The 20,913-nt window shown below is 40.1% G+C and overlaps 1 protein-coding gene across 1 annotated transcript in view; it reads left to right on the top strand.

Annotated features, from left to right (window-relative positions):
- Positions 1–18,340, top strand: part of LOC118634031 (cyclin-Y-like protein 1) — a 64,466-nt gene extending 46,126 nt beyond the window's left edge. The window contains exons 10-11 of the mRNA XM_036268372.1: positions 16,663–16,825; positions 18,230–18,340. Coding sequence (XP_036124265.1) covers positions 16,663–16,825; positions 18,230–18,340 — 274 coding nt within the window. The remainder of the gene's footprint in view (positions 1–16,662; positions 16,826–18,229) is intronic.
- Positions 18,341–20,913: the final 2,573 nt, after the last annotated feature.

Here is a 20,913-nt window from a genome sequence, read left to right as displayed (position 1 = left end):
TCATTTTCTTCTTCTTCAGGGACTCCTATGATGCGAATATTATTACGTTTCCAGTTGTCCCACAGTTCTCTTAAGCTGTCTTCCTGTTTTTTTAATCGTTTTTTCCTTTTGTTTTTCTGATTGGTTGATTTTTTCTACCCTTTCTTCTAATTCACTGATCCGGTCCTCAGCTTCCTCTACTCTGCTTTTTAAACCTTCCAATGTGTTTTTCATTTCTGATATATCATTTTTTATCTCTTCTTGTTGGTTTTTAATTTCCAATTGGCTTATTTTCAATGTCTCTATGTCCTTACTCATGCTGTTCAGCTTCCTCAAGATCATGGCTCTGAATTCTAGCTCTGTTAACATGCCTAATTGCTCCACATTGATCTCATCTTCGGTGGAGGTCTCTTGCTCTTTCATTTGGCTTCTGTTTCTGTGTTTCGCCATTTTGGCTATCACAGTGGCCTTTGGAGCCTGGCAAGTTTTCCCTGTGGGTGTTGGTGTTCTGCTGTTTGTGGCTCCCTCTCCTGTGTTTAGATGAGCGAGGGAGGACCCACGTTAAACACCACTGTCAAGTCTTACTTTCCTGGTTAAAGTTGCCAGCCCAGGAAAGGTACTGTTATCCTCTAGCTTTTTGCCTGGAGGCTAGCAGTCTAGGTTACTTGATGAGTTTTGGGTTGTCAGTTGATTGAAAAGCTCCCTCAGGTGCTTAGCACAAGGGGATTTCCTGAGGATGGGGCAGATGCTGGTCGTTAGTGAGCCTCAATTAGCACTTCAATGGCCCACAGGGTGGGGTTGGATCTCCGAGGGAGGGGCTGCTGCCTCTCCTCAGAGCCCTGGGAAGGAGCAATGTGGCCACAGTCCTGAGTGGCTACGCTCAGCCAAAGCTCTGAGCACCCTCCAGATCTCGAGTGTCCCGACACAGCTCCAGTCCAGTCTGCCCTCCCTCTGTCGGAGCCCAAGGTGAGTGGCTGTGGCTGTTTCAGCCACTGTCCCGGCTCTGCGCTGTGGAGCCGCCTGGGAGTGTAACCCGAGGGCGCTGCTCCCAGCTAAGGCCGCTGCGGAGCTGCCGACCCTGGGCTCCCAGCCCCGTCTCGCGCCTTCGCAAGCCTACCGGGATGGAGTCAGTGTCCCTCGTTATATGGTCCTCGCAAGCTGCTTTTGTGTTGCTTTTTCCCGTCGATTTGTCTGTGTTATAGTTGTAATTCCAGTTTGGTTCTGGGAGACGGTCTGTGTAGCTTCCGTTCACTCCTCCGCCATTTTTCCTCCCCGATTAAACATCTTTACATATGTTTTTCAGCCATCTGCATGTTCTCTTTGGAGAAGTGCCTATTCAGGTCCTCTATTTCTTGATTGGATTGTTTGTGTTTTGGTGTTGAGTTATATCAGTTTTTTATAAATTTTGAATATTAAACCCCTTACCAGATATATCATTTTCAAATATATTGTGTTGACGTTTTCCTTTGCTGTGCTAAAACTTCTTAGTTTGATGTAGTCCTGTTTTTCTTTTCTTTCACTTGCTCAAGGTGACCTATCAGAAAAAAAATATTACTAAGAGAAATGTTCCAGATTTTACTGCCTTTGTTTTATTCTAGAAGTTTTATGGTCAAATCTTACATTTAAGATCATTAAGTTACATTAAGTTGATAATCCATTTTGAGTTTATTCTAATATGGTTTAAGAAGGTGGTCTAGTTTCATTTTTTGTAAGAATCTGTGCAATTTACCCTACACTATATATTATTTATTTTTCTTTTTCTAATTTTTATTAATTTATTTTTGTTACAGATGTTTCTCCTCCCCCCCAATACCCCCCCCCCCCAGCATTGTTGCCTATGTCCATTGGTTATACATACATGCATATAAGTTCTTTGGTTCATCTCATCAATCCCCCCCGCCCTCCTCCTCTGAGATTTGTCAGTCTGAATCATACTCCTTTCTATGTCTCTGGGTTTATTTTGTTCATCAGCCCACCTTGTTCCTTATATTCCACAGATAAGTGAGATCATGTGGTATTTGTCTTTTTCTGATGGCTTATTTCACTTAGCATAATACTCTCAAGGTCCCTCCATGTCATCTCAAAAGATAAAAGATCTTTCTTTCTTACAGCAGCATATTTCATTGTGTATATGTACCACATCTTTTTTATCCACATTGATGGACACTTGGGCTATTTCCAGATCTTAGCAATTGTAAGTAGTGCTGCTATAAACAACGGGGTACATATATTCTTTCTGACTGGTGTTTCAGGCTTCTTAAGATATATTCCTAGAAGTGGGATGTCTGGGTCAAATAGCAGATCAATTTTTAATTTTTTGAGGTGACACCATAGTGTTTTCCATAGCGGCTGCACCAGTCTGCATTCCCACCAGCAGTGTACTGGAGTCCCCCTTTCTCCACACGCTCACCAGTACTTGTTGTTTGATGATTTGTTGATGGCAGCCATTCTGGCAGGTGTAGGGTGATATCTCATAGTTTTAATTTGCATCTCTCTGACGATTAGTGACTTTGAGCATTTCTTCATATGTCTCTTGGCCATTTGTATGTCCTGGTTAGAAAGATGTCTATTTAGGTCCTCTGCCCATTTTTTAATTGGGTCCTTTGTCTTCCTTTTGTTGAGTTGTATGAGCACTCTATATACTGTATTTAGAAATTAACCTCTTATCTGATGTATCATTGGCAATTATGCTCTCCCATATAGTGAGTTCCCTTTCCATTTTGATGCTTGTTTCTTTGCTGTGCAGAAGGTTTTTAGTTTGATTTAGGCCCATGTGTTCATTTTTCCTTTGTTTCTCCTGCCTTAGGTAATGTATCAGTAAAAATTCTGCAGCATATGATGTCTGAAATGTTGTTGCCTACAGTTTCTTAGGATTTTTATAGATTCACAAGTCACATTTAAGTCTTTTATCCATTTTGAGTTTATTCTTGCGTATGGTGTAAGTTCATGGTCTAGTTTTATTTTCTTGCATGTAGCTGTCCAGTTTTCCCAACACCATTTATTTATTTTTTTATAAATTTTTTATTTATTTTTTTGTTACAGATATTTTACCTTTTTTACCCCATTGGCACCCCCCACTCCACCCCACCTCCGCCCCGTCCCCGGCTTAGTTGTCCATGTCCATTGGTCATGCATACATGCATATAAGTTCTGTGGTTTATCTCTTCCCACCCCCCCCACCCCCTCTTCTGAGGGATGTCAGTCTGTGCCCTACTTCCATGTTTCTGGGTCTACTGTATTCCTCAGACTGTTATGTTCATTATATTACATATATAACCCAACACCATTTATTAAAGAGGCTGTCCTTACTCCACTGTATGCTCTTGCCCCCTTTGTCAAATATTAATTGAGCATATTACCTTGGGTACATTACTGGGTTCTCTATTCTGTTCCATTAATCTGTCTGCCTGTTCTTGTGCCAGTACCAGGTGTTTTAATTACAGTGGCTTTGTTGTATAACCTGAAATCTGGCAATGTGATTCCTCCAACTTTGTTCTTCTTTTTCAAGATTGCTGTGGCTATTTGAGATCTTTTTTGGTTCCATATGAATTTTGTATAATTTTTTTTTTTTTTTTTTTATCCTCACCCGAGGACATTTTTCCATTTTTTGTTCAGGTAGAGTGGGAGGGAGAGAGAGGAACAGAGAGAGAGAGAAACATCGATGTGAAGGGACACATCGAGTGGCTGCCACCCACACGACCGACCAGGGCCGGGGACAAACTGCAACCGAGGTACGCGCCCTTAGCGGGAACCGAACCCGGGTCTCTCAGGACCACAGGCCGACGCTATAACCGCTGAGCCAAACCGGCCAGGGCGGTTCCATATGAATTTTGAAGTATTTGTTTTAGTTCTGTGAAATATGTCGTTGGTATTTTGATGGGAATTGTATTGAATCTGTAGATTGCTTTGGGTAGTATGGACATTTTAATGATGTTAATTCTTCCAATCCATGCACAAGGTATGTGATTTCACTTTTTTATATCTTCCTCTATTTGTTTGTTCAGTGACCTGTAGTTTTCTGCTAATAGGTCCTTTATTTCTTTGGTTAAGTTTATTCCTAGGTATCTTAGTTTATTTGCTGCGATGGTAAATGGGATTGTTTTTATTTTAGTTTCTCCTCTGTGAGTTCATCATTGGTTTATAAGAATGCCATCGATTTCTTTCCATTAATTTTGTATCCTGCTACTTGGCCAAATTCATTTATTAAGTCTAGTAAATTTTTGATGGTGTCTTTGGGGTTTTCTACATATAGTATCATGTCATCTGCGAATAATGACAATTTTACTTTTTCCTTTTCAATTTGGATCCCTTTTATTTTTTCTTCCTGTCTGATTACCGTGACTAAGACTTCTAGTACTATGTTAAATAAGAGTGGCGAAAGTGAGCATCCTTGCCTTGTTCCTATTCTTAAGGGAAATTCTTTTAGTTTTTGCCCATTGACTATGATGTTGGCTGTAGGTCTTTCATATATGGCCTTTATTATGTCGAGATATGATCCCTCTATTCCCACATTGCTGAGCGTTTTTATCAGTAATGGGTGCTGGATTTTGTCCAATGCTTTTTCATCATCTATTGAGATGATCATAAAATTTTTATCTTTCATTTTGTTTATGTGGTGTATCACATTTATTGATTTGTGTATATTATAGCAGCCTTGCATCCCTGGGATTAATCCCACTTGGTCATGGTAAATAATTATTTTGATATATTGCTGGATTCAATTTGCTAGTATTTTGTTTAGGATTTTGGCATCTATATTCATCAGGGATATTGGTTTGTAGTTTTCTTTTTTTGTAATGTCTTTTTCTGGTTTTGGAGTTAGAATTGTGTTGGCCTCATAAAACGAGTTTGGAAGTCTTCCTTCTTCTTGAATTTTTTGAAATAGTTTGAGGAGAATGGGTATTAGTTCGTTTTTGAATATTCAGTAAAATTCCCCCGTGAAGTCGTCCGGGCCTGGGCTATTGTTTGCTGGGAGAATCTTGATTACATCTTCAATTTCTTTTGTTGTTATTGATCTGTTCAAGTTTTCTATCTCTTTCCAGTTCAGTTTTGGGAGACTATGTGTTTCTGGGAATTTGTCCATTTTGCTTAGATTATCGAATTTGTTGCTGTATAATTGTTCATAATATTTGTTAACAATGCTTTGTATTTCTGTGGTGTCAGTTATTATTTCTCTTCTTTCATTTCTAATTTTGTGTATTTGGGTTCTCTCTCTTTGTTTTTTGGTGAGTCTAGCTAAAGGTAAGAACCAGCTTTTTGTTTCATTGATCCTTTGAATTGTTTTTTTTTTTTTTGGTCTCCATGTCATTTTTTTTATTTTTACTATATCTTTCCTTCTACTTGCTCTGGGGTTTTCTTTTTGTTTGCTGTCTAGTTCTTTAAGTTGTGAGGTTAGACAGTCTATTAGAAATTTTTCTTGTTTCTTGAGGTAGGCCTGTAGTACTATGAACTTCCCTCTCATAACTGCTTTTGCTGCATCCCATAGATTTTGTGTTGTGTGTTCATTTTCATTGGTTTCCAGGAGTTTTTGAATTTTTTCCTTGATCTCCATGGTAACCCATTCATTGTTCAATAACATGCTATTTAGCCTCCATGTGTTCAAATGTCTCTGCATGTTCTTGTTGCAATTGATTTCTAGTTGCATGCCATTGTGATCTGAGAAATTACTTGATATTATTTCAGTTCTTGAGCTTGTAGAGACTTGGTTTGTGCCCTAATATGTGGTCTATCGTTGAGAATGTCCCATGTGCACTTGAGAAGAATGTGAATTCTGCAGTTTGGGGATGTAATTCTCTGTAGATATCTATTAAATCCATTTGATCAAGTGCTTCATTTAGAGTCTGTGTTTCCTTGTAAATTTTTTGTCTAGAAGATCTATCCAGTGATGTCAGCAAGGTGTTGAAGTCCCCTGCTATGATTGTATTGCTGTTGATTTCTTCTTTGAAGTCCTCCAGAAGATTTTTAATATATGTTGGTGCTCCTATATTGGGTGCATATATGTTTACCAAGGTTATATCTTCCTATTGGATAGATTTTTTCAATATTATGTAGTGGCCTTCTTTGTCTCTAGTTATGGCCTTCATTTTGAAATCTATTTTATCAGAAATGAGTATTGCTACCCCAGCTTTTTTTTTTTCTTTACGTTTGCTTGAAAGGTTTTTTTTCATCCCTTCACTTTTAACCTATGTGAGTCTTTTGTGTGATGTGGGTCTCTTGTAAACAACATATATGTGAGTCATGCTTTCTTATCCAGTCAGCTACCCTGTGTCTTTTTATTGGAGCATTCAAACCATTCACATTTAAGGTGATAATTGATATGTACTTATTTATTGCCATTTTTGTTTAGTGTGGTTAAATTTTTCTTCCTATTTCTTCTACAAATTATAGCAGTCCTTTTAGCATATCTTGCAATGCTCGTTAGTTGTTAATATATTCCCTTAGCCTTTTATTGTCTGGGAAGCTCCTTATTCGACCTTCTATTTTGAATGATAGCCTTGCTGGATAGAGTAGTCTTGGATTCAGATCCTTGTTTTGTTTTTCATGACCTTGATTACTTCATGACACTCTCTTCTGGCCTGCAGTGTTTCTGTTGAGAATTCAGCTGAGAGCCTTATGGGTTTTTTTTTTTTTTTTTGTAGTTAACCCATTGCTTATCTCTTTCTACTTTTAGGATTCTCTCTGTCTTTAATTTTTGACATTTTAATTACTTTTTGTCTGGTGTGGGCTTGTTTGGGTTCTTACTTGTGGCTCTCCGTGCCTCTTGAAATTGAATGCCTTCTTCCTTTAACAAGTTAGTGAAATTTTCTGTCACTATTTCTTCAAATATATTTTCTAACCCTTGCTTATTTTTCTTCCTTTTTGGGGACTCCTATGATGAGAATATTATTACATTTTCAGTTGTTCCACAGTTCTCTTAACCTGTCTTCTTGTTTTTAATTTTTTTTTCCTTTTGGTTTTCAGATTTGTTGATTTTTTTCTACCCTGTCTTCTAATTCACTGATCAGGTCCCCACCCTCTTCTACTCTGCTGTTAGTCCTTCCAATGTGTTCTTAATTTCTGCTATGTCATTCTTCATTTCACTTGGTTGGTTTTCAATGTTTCTATATCTTTACTCATGGTGCTGGTGTCCTTACTCATGCTGTTGAGCTTCCTCAAGATCATGTCTCTGAACTCTACCTCTGATAATTTGTTTAACTGCATTTTATTTATCTCATCTTCCATAGAGTTCTTTTGTTCTTTCATTTGGGATTTGTTTCTTTGTTGCACTATTTTGGCTATCTCAGTGAGTTTTGGAGCCTGCCTAATTTTCCCTGTGTGTGTTGGTGTTCTGCTGTTTGTGGCTTCCTCTACTGGGTTTGGATGAGTGTGGAAGAGCCCACGTTAAACACTGCTGTCAAGTCTTACTTTCCTGGGTAGATTTGCAAGCCCAGGAAAGGTTCAGTTATCCTCCAGCTTTTTCCTGGAGGCTAGTGGTCTGAGTTACTCAGTACCTTGGAATGTAGCCCTGGTGTTTTGCATAAGAGGATTTCCAGAGCTTGGGATAAATGTTGGTTGTTAATGAGCCTCAATTTGCATTTCTTTGCCTCACCTGGGAAAGACTAAATCTTCGAGGGGTGGGGGGCTGCTGCTTTTCCCCACTGCTCTGGGAAGGAGCACACTGGCCATCGTTTTTTGTGGCCGCAACTCAGCAAAAACTCTGAGTATCCTCCAAATCCCGGGTGTCCCCCACCAAGTTTCACCCCAGTTCGCCCTCCCTCTACCATAGCCCCTAGGTGAGTGGCTGTGGCTATTTTAGTGCTCTGTCTGGACTCTCTGCTCTGTGGAGTGGGCTTGGTCTTTATTTCCCAAGGTCGCTGCCCAAGGCTAAGACTGTTGCTGTCCATTGGCTCCCAGCCCACCACCCTCTTGTGCCTCCACAAATCCTAACAGTGTCCCTGGTTATATGGTCATGTCCTGCTGCTTTACTCTTGCTTTTATCTGAGAATTTGTCTTTATTTTAGTTGTAATTCCCATTTGGTCCTGGGAAGTCATCTGTGTAGCTTCCATTCACTCTGCCTCCATTTTCACAATCTCTATGCCTATCTTGTGTGCAGCTGGGTAGCACAGGCCTCTCTGGTGCCCCCACACCCTGCAGGTCCTGTGGTAACTGGATTTCACAGTCTCTTTGGGAACCCGGCTCTATGCCTATGTTATGGGCTGCTGGGTTGCACAGGCCTCTCTGGTGCTTCAGCACCCCTCAAGTCCCGTGGGTAACTGGATCACACAGTTCCTGCTGGGTCACATAGGCCTCTGTGGTGCCCCAGCACCCCACAGGTCCCACGGGTGGACAGCTGGATTGTACCAGTCTTTCTCGGGCTCAGTCTTTTCACCGCTCTTGTGGGCCACTGGGTCACACAGGCTTCCTGATGCCCCAGCACCCTGCAGGACCCATGGGCAGCTGGATTGCACCAGTCCCTCTAGGGCTCTGGCTTTTCACTGCTCTTGTGAGCTGCTGGACCATACAGGCCTCTATGGAGCCCCAGGTCCCACCTCTGGTAGCTGGGGAGTGCTGCTGCCCTGTGGGGCTCAACTCCTGCTCAGCTTTTGCTGTAGTTTTTGGGGATGGGTCTCAGTTGCTGGTATGTGCTTCTGTTGCCTGGGGATGGATGTCTGCTCCCCAGCCTTTGTTGCTGGGGGTATATCTCGACTCTGATCATTTTAATATATTGCTCAAACCTGTTTGCTAATGTTTTGTTTTGGATTTCTGCATCTGTGTTCATCAGGGATATTTTACTATAATTTTCTTTCTCTGTGGTGTCTTTATTTGGTTTTAGAATTAATACAATGCTGAACTCTTAATATAAACTTGGGAGTCTTCCATCCTCTTAAATTTTTTGGAATAGTTTGAAACAGATTGGTGTCAGTTCATCGCTGAATATTTGGTAAAATTTACCAAATTTTCAGGACTTTTGTTTGTTAGAAGTTTTTAATAATAGCTTCAATTTCATTAACTATAATCCATTTTTCAGATTTTCTGTTTCTTTTTTATTTAGTTTTGGAAGATGATATGTATCTAGAAATTTATCCCTTTCTTCCAGATTGTCTATGTGTTGAAATATAGTTGTTCATAATATTTTCTTATAATTTTTTGTATTTCTATGGTATCAGTTGTTTCTGCTTCTCTTTCATTTCTGCTTTTAATTTATTTGAGTCTCTTTTTCTTGATGAGTCTTCTTTAAGGTTTATCAATCTTGTTTATTTTTTCAAAAAACCAGATCTTGGTTTATTGATGTTTTGTAATATTATATTTTATTTATTTCTAATTTGGTCTTTATTACTTTCTTTCTTCTACTTACTTTGGACATTGTTTGTTGTTCTTTTTCTTATTCCTTTAGGCATAAGGTTAGATTGCTTATCTTGTTTCTTGAGGTAAGCTTGTAATGCTGAGAATTTCCCTCTTAGGTTTACTTTTGGTGTGTTTCATTGATTTCGTGTTGTTGTTTCCATTTTCATTTGTCTCAAGCTGGGTCTCATGAAAACAACATATATATGGGCCTTGTATTCTTATTCAGTCAGCTAATCTATGACATTTGATTGGAGCATTCAAGACATTTACATTTAAGTGATTATTGATAGGTATGTATTAAATGTGATTTTATTCTTTGAATATTTCTTCTCCTTTCATCTTCTTAAAAAAGACCCTTTATATTTCTTGCAATTGTGCTTTGGTATTAATGAACTCCTTTAGCATTTACTTGCTAGGAAGTTTTTGTTTTTCTATTTTAAATGATACTCTTGCTGAATAGAGTAGTCTTGGTTGTAGTAGATCCCTGCTTTTCATCATTTTGAATATTGTTTTTACCTATCCCTTCTGGCATGAAATGCTCCTGTTGAGAAATCAGTTGACAGTCTTTTTGGGAGCTCTCTTGTAGGTAACTAACTGTTATTCTCTTGCTGCTTTTAAGATTCTCTCTTTTTCTTTAGCTTTTGCCACTTTAATTATGGTGTCTCTTGGTATGGGCCTTTTTGGATTCATCTTGTTTAGGAATCTCTACACTTCCTGGACTTCTTTGTCTTTTTCCTTCACCAGGTTAGGGAAATTTTCAGTCATTATTTCTTCACATAAGTTTTTAGTCACTTGCTCTATTTTTTTTTTTCCTAGTACTTGTATCATGCTGATATTGTTACACTTCATAATGTCCCACATGCCTCTTAGAGTGACCTCATTTTTTATAACTTTGTTTTCTTTTTGTAGCTCTGGTTTTTTCAGCTGCCTTGTTTCCAAATCACTGATTTGATTCTCTGTTGCATCTAACCTACTGTTTATACTTTCAAGTATATTCTTCATTTTAGATATTGTATTCTTCCTCTCTGACAGGTTCTTTTTTATGATTTCTAGATCCTTTTTCATGCTGTTGACATTCTCACCAAGTTACTTGAGCATCCTTATAACCATTTCTTTGAACCCTGTATCTGGTAGATTACTTGCCTTCATTTTACTTGATTCTTTTTCTGGAGATATCTTCTGTTTTTCCATTTGAGGCATGTTTCTTTGTCTCCTCATTTTGGCTCCCTCTCTGTGTTTGTTTTTGTGTTAGGTCAATCAGCTGTGTTTGCAGTCTTGATAGGGTGTCCTTATTTATTAGGTGTCCTGTGGGACCCAGTGGCACAGTTTCTAATTGTGTCAACTCATGCTCCAGGAATGTTTCTTGCATAGGTTATGTAAGCCCTCCTATTTTAGTTTAGTCTTGATTGCTGTTGGCCCATCTGTGCATGGGATTGACTTTGAAGATTAACTTTGACCACAATGTGTGTACTCTTCTGCAGGAGCTCACCACACAAAGCAGAATTTACTTCAGCTGGGTCTGGTGCTTCTTGTGATCCCCCTTTGGATGTGCCACTTATAGAGCTAAGTGGATCCTGCTCTTATATTGTCTAAATCTAGCCACTGGGTGTGTTGGTTTTGAGGTCTTTTGGGAGAGACTTGGTGCAGGTCACTGTTAGATGCTGACTGTGACTGGCCCTGGGCAGTTGGCTTGGAACCAGATTAAGCCTCACTGTATGACTGTCCATGATGCTTTGATTGATGTGCATGAGAAGGGTGAAGCTGCTCACCAAGGCCACCTTCCACCAGCCTTGACCTTTGGTATAGGTCAGCAAAAGGCACAAGGCACTCAGATCTGTCTTCACCTGTCTCCTTCTGTAGGCTGCCTATTAGGCTCAGTGACTGAACCTATTGGGCTCTGGTGGTACCGAGTTGCATGAAGTAGATTCTCAGTGAGTCATCAGATAGGGGCAAGTTGTGTTCCCCAGACTCATACTTATTCAAACTTGGTGCCAGTGCTGAGTCCTAGGACACTCAGAAAAAATTGCGAGTACATTAAAGCCAGCTGCCAAATGCTAGGTACCCACAAACATTTTTGGTGGTGTGGCATCTTAGGGAGTCATCTGGGGTCAACCAGCAGAGATTACCAAGCCCAAACAGACCAAAATTTGGTGATGTGAAGGGATAGTTTTGCACCAGGTGAGTATGTGAGGGAAAATTGCCCACTGACTTGAAGCCACACATTTCAGTCTGTCCTTGATTTAGCCAAGACCTAGTGGAGACCCCGAGCTCAGCAGGGCTCGGCTGCCGGGATTTTGAAGGGTGGGGCTAGTGGGTCTCCTATGGAGGTGGGGGTGGCACTGGTTAGATATGACCCCTGCCCCAGAGCCACACAAGTCAGTCTCTGGCACACCCAGAATCTTCCCAGACTTCTAACCCCTAGACCCAGGTAGCTGAATTTGCCACAGGGTCTGAGCACTGCAGGGTGGGATGACAGGGAGTTGGGAGGGTGGGGCTTGTGCATTCCCTCCAGGTGATGTCATAGGACAAGGGTGCTCAACCAACAAAGATGGTGTCTATGGGCAGTGTGGGAGAGGTACTCAGCACAGAGATTATGACATCTATCCTTTTAGATCTCTCCCCAGAGCCACAAAAACCCAGTTTCTTTTCACTGGTCTGCTCCAAGCTACCCTCCTTTTCTTTGAGCTTAGGGTAAGTAGCCATTAACAAGATTTTGTGTGCCGGCTCTTTAAGAAGGCACCTGGGTTTCTAGCAGATACCCGTCTCTCCCTGGAAGACAGATTTCTGCTTATTTCAAAGCCAGATGTTATGTGGACTCATCTTCCTGGCTCTGGTGCTCTGGGCTGGGGAGCGAGGCATGGGGCTGAGACCCCTCACTTTTAAGAGGGGATCTTTGTAGCTGAGATATCCCTCTGGATTCTTGGCATGACACATGGGTGCCAGGGCAATCCCTTTTCAAATCTCCACCCTTCCTGCCAGTCTCATTTTTTTTTTTTTTTTTTATCCTCACCCGAGGACATTTATTGTTCAGGTAGAGTTGGAGGGAAAGAGAGGAAGAGAGAGAGAGAGAAACATCAATGTGAAAGGGACACATCGAGTGGCTGCCACCCGCATGACCGACCAGGGCCGGGGACAAACTGCAACCAAGGTACATGCCCTTAGCGGGAACCGAACCCGGGTCTCTCGGGACCGCAGGCCGACGCTCTAACGGCTGAGCCAAACCGGCCAGGGCCTGCCAGTCTCATTTTAGCTTCTTCATAAATCCTTGGTTATAAGACTTGATTCATCGTCTTCAGTTGGTTATTCAGGTTGATGCTTCTATATTTTAGTTGTAATTCCAGTTTGGTGCTGGAAGGAGTGCGAGTAACTTTTACCTACTCTGTCATTTTGGATCCCACCCAAGGTTTTTCTGTTGTCTCCATTCCATTATTAAGGGGCATACATCTGACCTTTGAAATAAATTTTTGGCCACTGGAATGATCTTACTGCCTCTAGACTATTGAGGGGATTATAGATTAAACCTGACTTACTCGTTGTATATTTGCTTTTACTGTTTTTTTTCCTTTTTATTTAAACTTCCGTTGTTAAAGAAATGGTGGGAAATTAACCACATATACAGGTTTTAGATTGCTGTGGTTTGTCCTGCTTTTTAAAGAGCACTGCACATGTTTAATAATAGGTCTGATGGTTTAGAAAGCTCCTACCTCTCAGGCAATTGGAGAAGCACCACTAGGCATCTCCCAGTGCCCATCCCATTTGAGAATTGTCAGAGGCACTCAGCATCCACAGCAGTGCTTTGTGGAGGGCACAGGTTGCTGTGAGGGTGCTCCTTGTAGCTGGCACGCAAACATGGGAGTGCAGTACCCAACTTAACGAGGACTTTTAATCAGACCCCATTAACTGCTGTAAAGGTGCTGAGGGTGGTTAGCAGAATGAGCCCCAAAGGAATTTCCAGCATACTCTCAAAGTGCCTATTTGACTGTGAAAATGTCTTTGTGTAAAGGGGTCAAATATATTGTGATGAAAAAAAAGATTTAACTCTGGGTGGTATATACGCAATGCATCATACAGATGATGTACCAATGAGCTGTACGCTTGAAACCTATCTAATTTTATTAACCAGTGTCACCCCAATGAATTTAATGAAAAAATTTTTTAAATGCCTTTGAGATGGCATCTAAGAAAATGTGAGCCCTGGCCAGTTTGGCTCACCAGTTAGAGAGTCGGCCTGTGGACCAAGGAGTTACGGGTTTGATTCTGATCAAGGGCATGTACTTTAGTTACAGTTAGTCCCTGGCCCTGGTCAGGGTCCTACAGGAGGTGACAATCGATGTTTCTCTCTCCCTCCCTCCCACTCTATCTGAAGATAAATGGAAAAATATCCTTGGGTGAGGATAAAGAAAAAAAGAAAGAAAATGTGAGAGAACACCTCTTGATTAGTGTGTTGGACCTCATGGGATAATTGAGGTTATGGCAGGAAGTAGCCAGAGTTTGTTTATGTTACTTTTGCTTATCCCTCTAGATAAGACTCTTTCAGAATCACCAAAATGCGTATTTGCAACTGAAATGAGGATACTTGTGACTAAGGGAAGGGACCAGGGATTATCAGCAGGTGTCTAAGTGGCTTTTGGTAAAAGTGCCCACTTAGATAATGATGTAAACTGAGCAGTTGTGATAATCTTCTGGTAGCCATCTGAGCAGACGATGTGACAGCAAACTATACACTTGAAACAAATGGAAGTACTTCTGAAAGTTGCAGAAGCTGAAGTGACTTTGACACCACTGTCATCAATCTTCAAACTGGTCCCTTGAAAGAAGGATCATGTGTCCTCATGAGCACCAGCCCTGCCCTGATGGCAGCTGACATTTTCTCCAAACCAGCAACTCAGCTGGCTGGGGCTCTGGTTCTAGCAGTAACACCAGAGAACATGCAGGGAGATGTGTGCATGTCCATAGATGTGAGCTGCAGGGGAAATGGTGGCCGTGTCTAGCTCCAGACAGTACAGAATGCTTTTTGTGTATGAACAGAAAAATACAAGGACCTATGTTTATAATAGCTGCTTTTGTTTATGCTCTGTGAAAACTGGAAGGCATCATTGTCACAGTGTGTAGTATACAGTTGTACCATCCCCCCACAGTTGACTATTTGTAATGGTCTCCTTTTGAGTCTCAATTGAAAAATTGTTGTCCATCATCTTTTTCTTAAAACTTTCCAATATCTGTGTGTCCTTTTGGAATATTATTTTCCTTCTAAAGAATAAGTTAAACTGAGCAGGTACTATTCAGAAAATTTGCTGTTCCTGTAAGTGGTATGCCATTCAGACATCTAGACATTGAAAATCTAAAAGAAAAAAGAAAACCACTAAATGATGCTCAATCTATAGGCATAATGCTTTTCTTCCATGATTAATCCTCTCTAATAGACATGTTCATCCTGTGAAGGTACTATATTTCTTCACAATTAATATGTATTAGTGAAGAAAATATAAAAGACACAGTAAGGTGCATTTATTCCTGTTATGAATCGAGTCCTGATTAGCTGATTATGAAAATACCATCTGTTCTCCAGGTCCATCCATGCTGTCACAAAGGGTAAAATTTTCTTCCTTTTTACAGAAGAGTAGTTTTCCATTGTGTAAATATACCACAGCATTTTTATCCACTCATCCAGTAATGGGCCTCGGGCTGCTTCCAAATCCTGGCAATCATTATGCTAACTGAGATAAGCCAGTCAGAGAAAAACAAGTGCCATATGATTGCACTCATGTGTAGAACTGAATGAACAAACTGAACGACCAAACAAAATAGAGAGACTCATAGACAGAGAGCAGGCAGACAGCTCTGGTGGGGGTGGGGTGGGGTTGTGGGGGTTGTTTGAACAAAAATGAAAGAAAGGGAGAACTCACAGACAAGGACAACAGTGCGGTGATTGAGGGGTTGGGAGTGTAAAGGTGGAAGAGGTCATAGGGGAGATAAATGGTGATGGAAAAAGTTAAATTAAATTTTAAATAATCAGATGACAGGATGGTGTATCGCACTGCTAAAAACCACAATATGTTAAACAAATACATGAAATCATTTAAAAAAATTATTGTCTGATTTACATTTCTATAGACTTATGGCCATAGGAACAGGAAATTAATTTTGGAAGTAGGTTCAGTTTGGTTTAAAGTTTAACAAGTGAGAAAACCCCATCTCTGCTCATATTCTGACTGCTTTCCATAAAGGAGACCAGCAAGCTGTGGTTGACCTGTCCAATGGATGAAACATTAAAGCTTTAAAACTGGGAAAACAAATATGCTGGAAAATAAGCCTCTCTCATGTGTTTGAGGCATTTTGTATTTTATTAATTACCTCTATCAAGGGATGACTGGAAGTAGTACAATTTACTCTCATTTTATATTTCTTTAAGAATTTGGCGAGTGAGAGCAGTATGGTCACGTAGCAAAGGACTGCTCCCCAATTTCCTCTCCCACTTTATTGAACTCACCCCTTGTGAAATGTTCCCTTCTGTTCTGCCAAGGGGTGCAGAGAGTCGCAGGGCTGCAGTCCCAGCGGGGAGAGTACTGTCTGAGGTTGTCCAGTGCTCTGTCAGAGGTCACACCGTAAAGTGGTTTAGTCCACCGAGACAGGGATCTGTAACCTTTGTGCCTCGCACAGTTTGAACGTGCATCCAGCTCTGTCATGGTGACAGTTTCTCACCCCAGTAAGATTGAGGTGAACAGAATCGTGCGCTGTGCTCTTTGACGTTAGTCCCATGACCTGGGGGAGGAGGAGGGGAAGGGGTTCCCTTTCCCATCAATTGTGGTGTTTTTATTTATTTATTAGAAATGAATCCTTGTTACTTCAGGAGTTTTCCCCCTGAGATAACAGTGGTGGCTCTCAGTGGATCCACTTGTTGCCGTGGTGATGTGCCCACTCCTTTTGTTGGCACATCTCTACTTGAATAAGCCTTTTCCTGTTATGGTGAAAATGTCTGCGGGTTCTTCAGAGCTGAGAAGCAGCACATCACTCCTTTCATCTGAGCCTTGCAGTGGGGCCTTGTGGGTGAGCGGGGAGCATGACTCTGCAGCTGCACCGGTGGGACTCTGACGAATGAGCCCCAGTCAGCAGCAGGAGTGCACAGAAGACATGACCTCCTCCCCGTGGCCCCCAACGCAAAGGCTGGGATGCAGAAAGGACCACATTAGCTGTGCCCTGTTTGCTTATTTGAACATTAGAGTTTTAGTACAGCTGGGTAGCCTTTATTTGTTTAAACAAAACTTAGAGCCATCCTAGGAGCTGAGAATGATAATGTGAAGATTGCCAAGTTGACTGACATTGTCCTGTGCTGGTTTTCTCTTTTCCCTCTTCCCCAGGAATGAGTTGGAAAGGCAGTATATCTATCTACTGCAGTTTAATCTTTGTGTCTCTACCAGTGTCTATGCCAAATACTATTTTGACCTTCGGTCCTTAGCAAGTTACCACGGACTGCCTGTTGTACTTGCTCCTCTTCGAAGAGAAAGAGCCCAGAAGCTGGAGGTGAGGCTGTGGGATCACAAAGTGGGCTTTTCTGCCAGACACTGAAACCACATCCGTGGCTCAGTCATGTTATGTAGTGATTAGGAAATGAAAAGCTCTCTTAAACATATTGAAGAAGGCTTATTAACTCTCACATCATATTTCTGGTATCTTTTATGATTTATAGAAGAACCCCACATGTTGTGATCATGATTCAAAATATTTTAATTCAAATTTAATCTTTGACTGGTTTTCTTTAAATTCTGTTCTTTTTTCTAAACCATATATGAATAGTTTCTTACAATTGTATTACTAATCTTATCTGCAAACAATTTACTTACCACTCTTATCTCAGTTTGCAAATTCATATCTTTTCTGTATATCACAGTTCAGTCCCATGAGTTTGTTCAAGAAGTCTAAGCTGAGAGACATATACTTATATTGTATATGTTTCACATACTCAGTATAGAAAGTACATGGGTTTTTAATGAAAATGTTAAGTACATGGAACAAAGTAATATTTATGGCTATGACTTTTGGTGAGTATACAACAATGTTATTCACAATTAAAATGGACACTTTAAAAATGACACTTTCTGTGGTACTGTGATGGTACTTTAGAGTAAGATGTGTTTCTACCTTAATTAATGAGCAAGTGAAATACTACATCATGGTGGGTGCTTCCATCATTAGACTCTTCCTATCTTTTTTTTTTATCCTCACCTGAGGACATTTTTGCATTCATCTTCAGACAGATTGGGAGGGAGAGAGGGAGGAAAAGAGAGAGAAACATTGATGTGAGAGAGACACACTGACTGGTTGCCACCCACATGACCCCAACTGGGGCCAGAGACAAACTGCAACCAAGGTACTTGCCCTTAGCAAGAACCGAACCCATGACTCTCTGGTCTGCGGGTCAACGTTCTAACTGCTGAGCCAAACCAGCCTGGGTGACTGTTCTTTTCTTTAAGTAAAGTGCAACACATGCCTGCCTCATTAAAATTTGCTTAGGATATATAATAACTAACAAAGATTGGATAGAATTTCATTAGCTGAGTAAACACTGATTTTTCCTAAGTGTATGTTTATTATATTTAAGGAACCAAGGGCACAGGCGACAGAGGATGATGATGTTAGTAGCCTGTCACGCCTTTGACACCATTGAGAAAACCTAAACTTCAAAAAATTCTAAGTTCTCCTTTGCTCTGGCAATCCAATTATAGTCCCTAAAAGAGTTACCTTAGTGAATTAGCATAAAGTAGAATCCCAAGGACCTAGCAGTGTAGCCCACAGCTCTCCAAAGGGGCAATGACTATCATCTATATACAGAGGTGGGGAAGGGGCTTCTCAGTGATGCTCTCTGTGTTAAGGCTGGAACTCTTTTATTTTTAACATAACCGTGCTCTATTTGATGTCTTCTCCTAGGCCATTTCCAGATATTGTGAAAACCCTAGCATGTTCAATGTGGATGTAAAAAAATCTAGCAGCTGTGATAATTTTACTGATATGCATCATGCCAATGCCATCTTATCTTAAAAGAGAAATGAGGGGTCATGCCATGAGGAGACTCGTCTACAACAGGAGGAATATCACCGCTCCTGCTCAAAACCCAGCTAAGTTGTTTCTTTTCCAGGGAGAAATGAGGGGTATTAACATGATTAGCTTGTCATCTACAAAAGCAAGGACTGTTCAAATATAATTTTTCCCTTTCTAGAAAGTTTAGTATTTCCTTTTTTAAAATAATTGAAAGTTTTTAAACATCACGAGGAACTTTTTAACCTAAGCTTAAATCATAAGCCTTAGTATTTTTCAATTTCCTTTTGATTATTTTAATTATTAGAAGATATTACATGCTTTTACTTCTGGAGAAAAAGAAAATATATCTCTTGAACTTTTTAAAAAGTTCTAATTAACCTTCTACCTGACATTATCTTTTGAACTTTGGCACTTTCATTTACAAAGTTTAAGTTACCTATTTCTATATTCTATAGTTTCAAATATTTTAATGTTTACTTTGATATTGGGAAGAAAAGGGATTTTTTGCCATTAAGAAATTTCTTAAATAACTTTTTGTTGCTTCCTAGAACAAAATGGGCACTTTTTTTTTCATTATGCATTTTCTTTCCTCCTGAACATTTTGGACATTGTTACTGTATATGAATTATTTTAAAGTAATTTTAATTATGAGTTTTAATTTAAGTTTTTCAGACATTGAAGATTTCTTTTTTTAAAATTGATGTTAGATACAGGAAAGGAGATGGAGAGAGAGAGAAAGACATCTATCGGTTGCCTCCCATCTTCCGTATGGGCCCCAAGACCGTGGATCAAACCTGCAACCTGGGTATGTGCCCTGACTGGGAACCAAACCCATGACTCTTCTGTGCATGGGAAGATGCTCCAACCAGCTGAGCTGCCTAGCCAGGGCAAAGATTTCTCTTGAAAATAAATTAAATAATGACTGTGTTCATTATAAAAATCATATGTTCTCTGAAAAGCTTTTAAAATTCTAATATAATTGGCCTAAACACTTCCAGAGTGAACTAGTAAAATGGAGATTTCTGGTGGTACAGAAGGTGGATAAAAAGAGTTGCTGTTCTGTTTTTCTTTCCAGGAACTATCTTGCTAGCAGGTGGCTTTTGGTATTTGGTAGATCCAAGTTCTTATATTGAATAAGTGACTCATTCTACCTATAATGCAGTCCATTAACAATCATCTGTGAAAATTGTTTTTAAAGAAATAAGACAACTGATTTCTGGAAGTAAATTTGGATTGATTGTGATATAGATCTTGCTGTCCTATAGGACTGTCTATGACACACTGTTTCCTCCTCGAGCTAAAGCGTGTCTGTGATGTCAGCAAAATGCTACTTCTGCTGCCTCTGCAGTTACAGTGGCACATCCTGATGGCACTTTCCCAAGGGAGAAAATTCAAACAGTACAGTGGCATTTACTTTTCAGTTTTGTCAACCATAACCTTTCAAAAAATTTACATTTTTAGAGTTGATAATACAGTGTAACACTAGTACTCTCCTCTTCCCCAAGTGCCCATCTCCTATCTTTAACAGCCTGTTAGTCTCAGTTATTCCACTAGATTCATGATGCTAAAGTCAAACATTTCATTTGACAAACGTTTATTGACTATATTAGGCCCTGGACTAATAATGTGGGATATACTTGTGTTTAATGGCTCCTCTTGAGTGTTGTAAAAAACAATTGACACATTAATGGTTACTTCCATTATGGCAGCATATTTGGTATATGTTTGTTTGTTGCATGCACAAAGCAGAAGGGAAAACAGTAAAGGTTTGCCTAGGTCCATTTGGTGAAATCAGAGGGGGACTTTATATAGTACAGATCATTCGATGGATGACGGAAAGTCTCCAAGACAGAAAAGCTACGGGAAGATTTCTAAGCAGTGGGAATAGCAAGTATAAAGATATAATTAAATGAGGGTATAACATGTGTCTGGGGAAACAAAAGATGTTCTGTATTTCTGCAGCATAATACACCAGAAAGGCAATTGTAGAAGATGAGACTGGGCAGTTCATAAATAAGGTTTAAAATATGAAGGTCCTTACATGTATGGAAAAATACTTCACATTTTATGTGACCAAAATTAGAATAAACAAGAATTTTCAGCAAGGGAGTAGCAAGATCTTTGTGTTGATTAAGTTTCCTTAAGTTGGGATAACAGTTGTGCTGGAGAGAGTTGGTGTGTGGAGTATAAGTTTAGAGTCAGGAAAACTAGAAAAGAGGTTATTGAAATAAGTGAAGCTAAGCTAGGGCAGTGACCATGGAAATGGAAAAGAAAAGCATGTTTTAAATGTAAAGACATTGAGGAGGATATTTAAATGAAAGGATCAAAAGTACTTGGTGGTTGGTGAGAAGTGGTGGATAGCAGTGGTGGAGGTATCTAAGAGGACTGGTTTCTTATGACTTCATCTTAACTGTTCATTATTCTGCCAGTTTTCTATGCTCAAGACTTTGGATACCTCCTGTGTCTCTTGTCCTTTACAGCCATAAACCTTTATGTCCAGTAGTTCTTCTTGAGCCTGTCTTTGGAATGATGTCCTTTCCCTCCCCAGTGATTATGTCACTTGTTCCTATTAA

This window comes from Molossus molossus, unplaced genomic scaffold, assembly GCF_014108415.1.
Source record: "Molossus molossus isolate mMolMol1 unplaced genomic scaffold, mMolMol1.p scaffold_m16_p_1, whole genome shotgun sequence".
Classification (NCBI taxonomy): Eukaryota; Metazoa; Chordata; class Mammalia; order Chiroptera; family Molossidae; genus Molossus; species Molossus molossus.
This window is presented reverse-complemented; position numbering and strand designations above follow the sequence as displayed.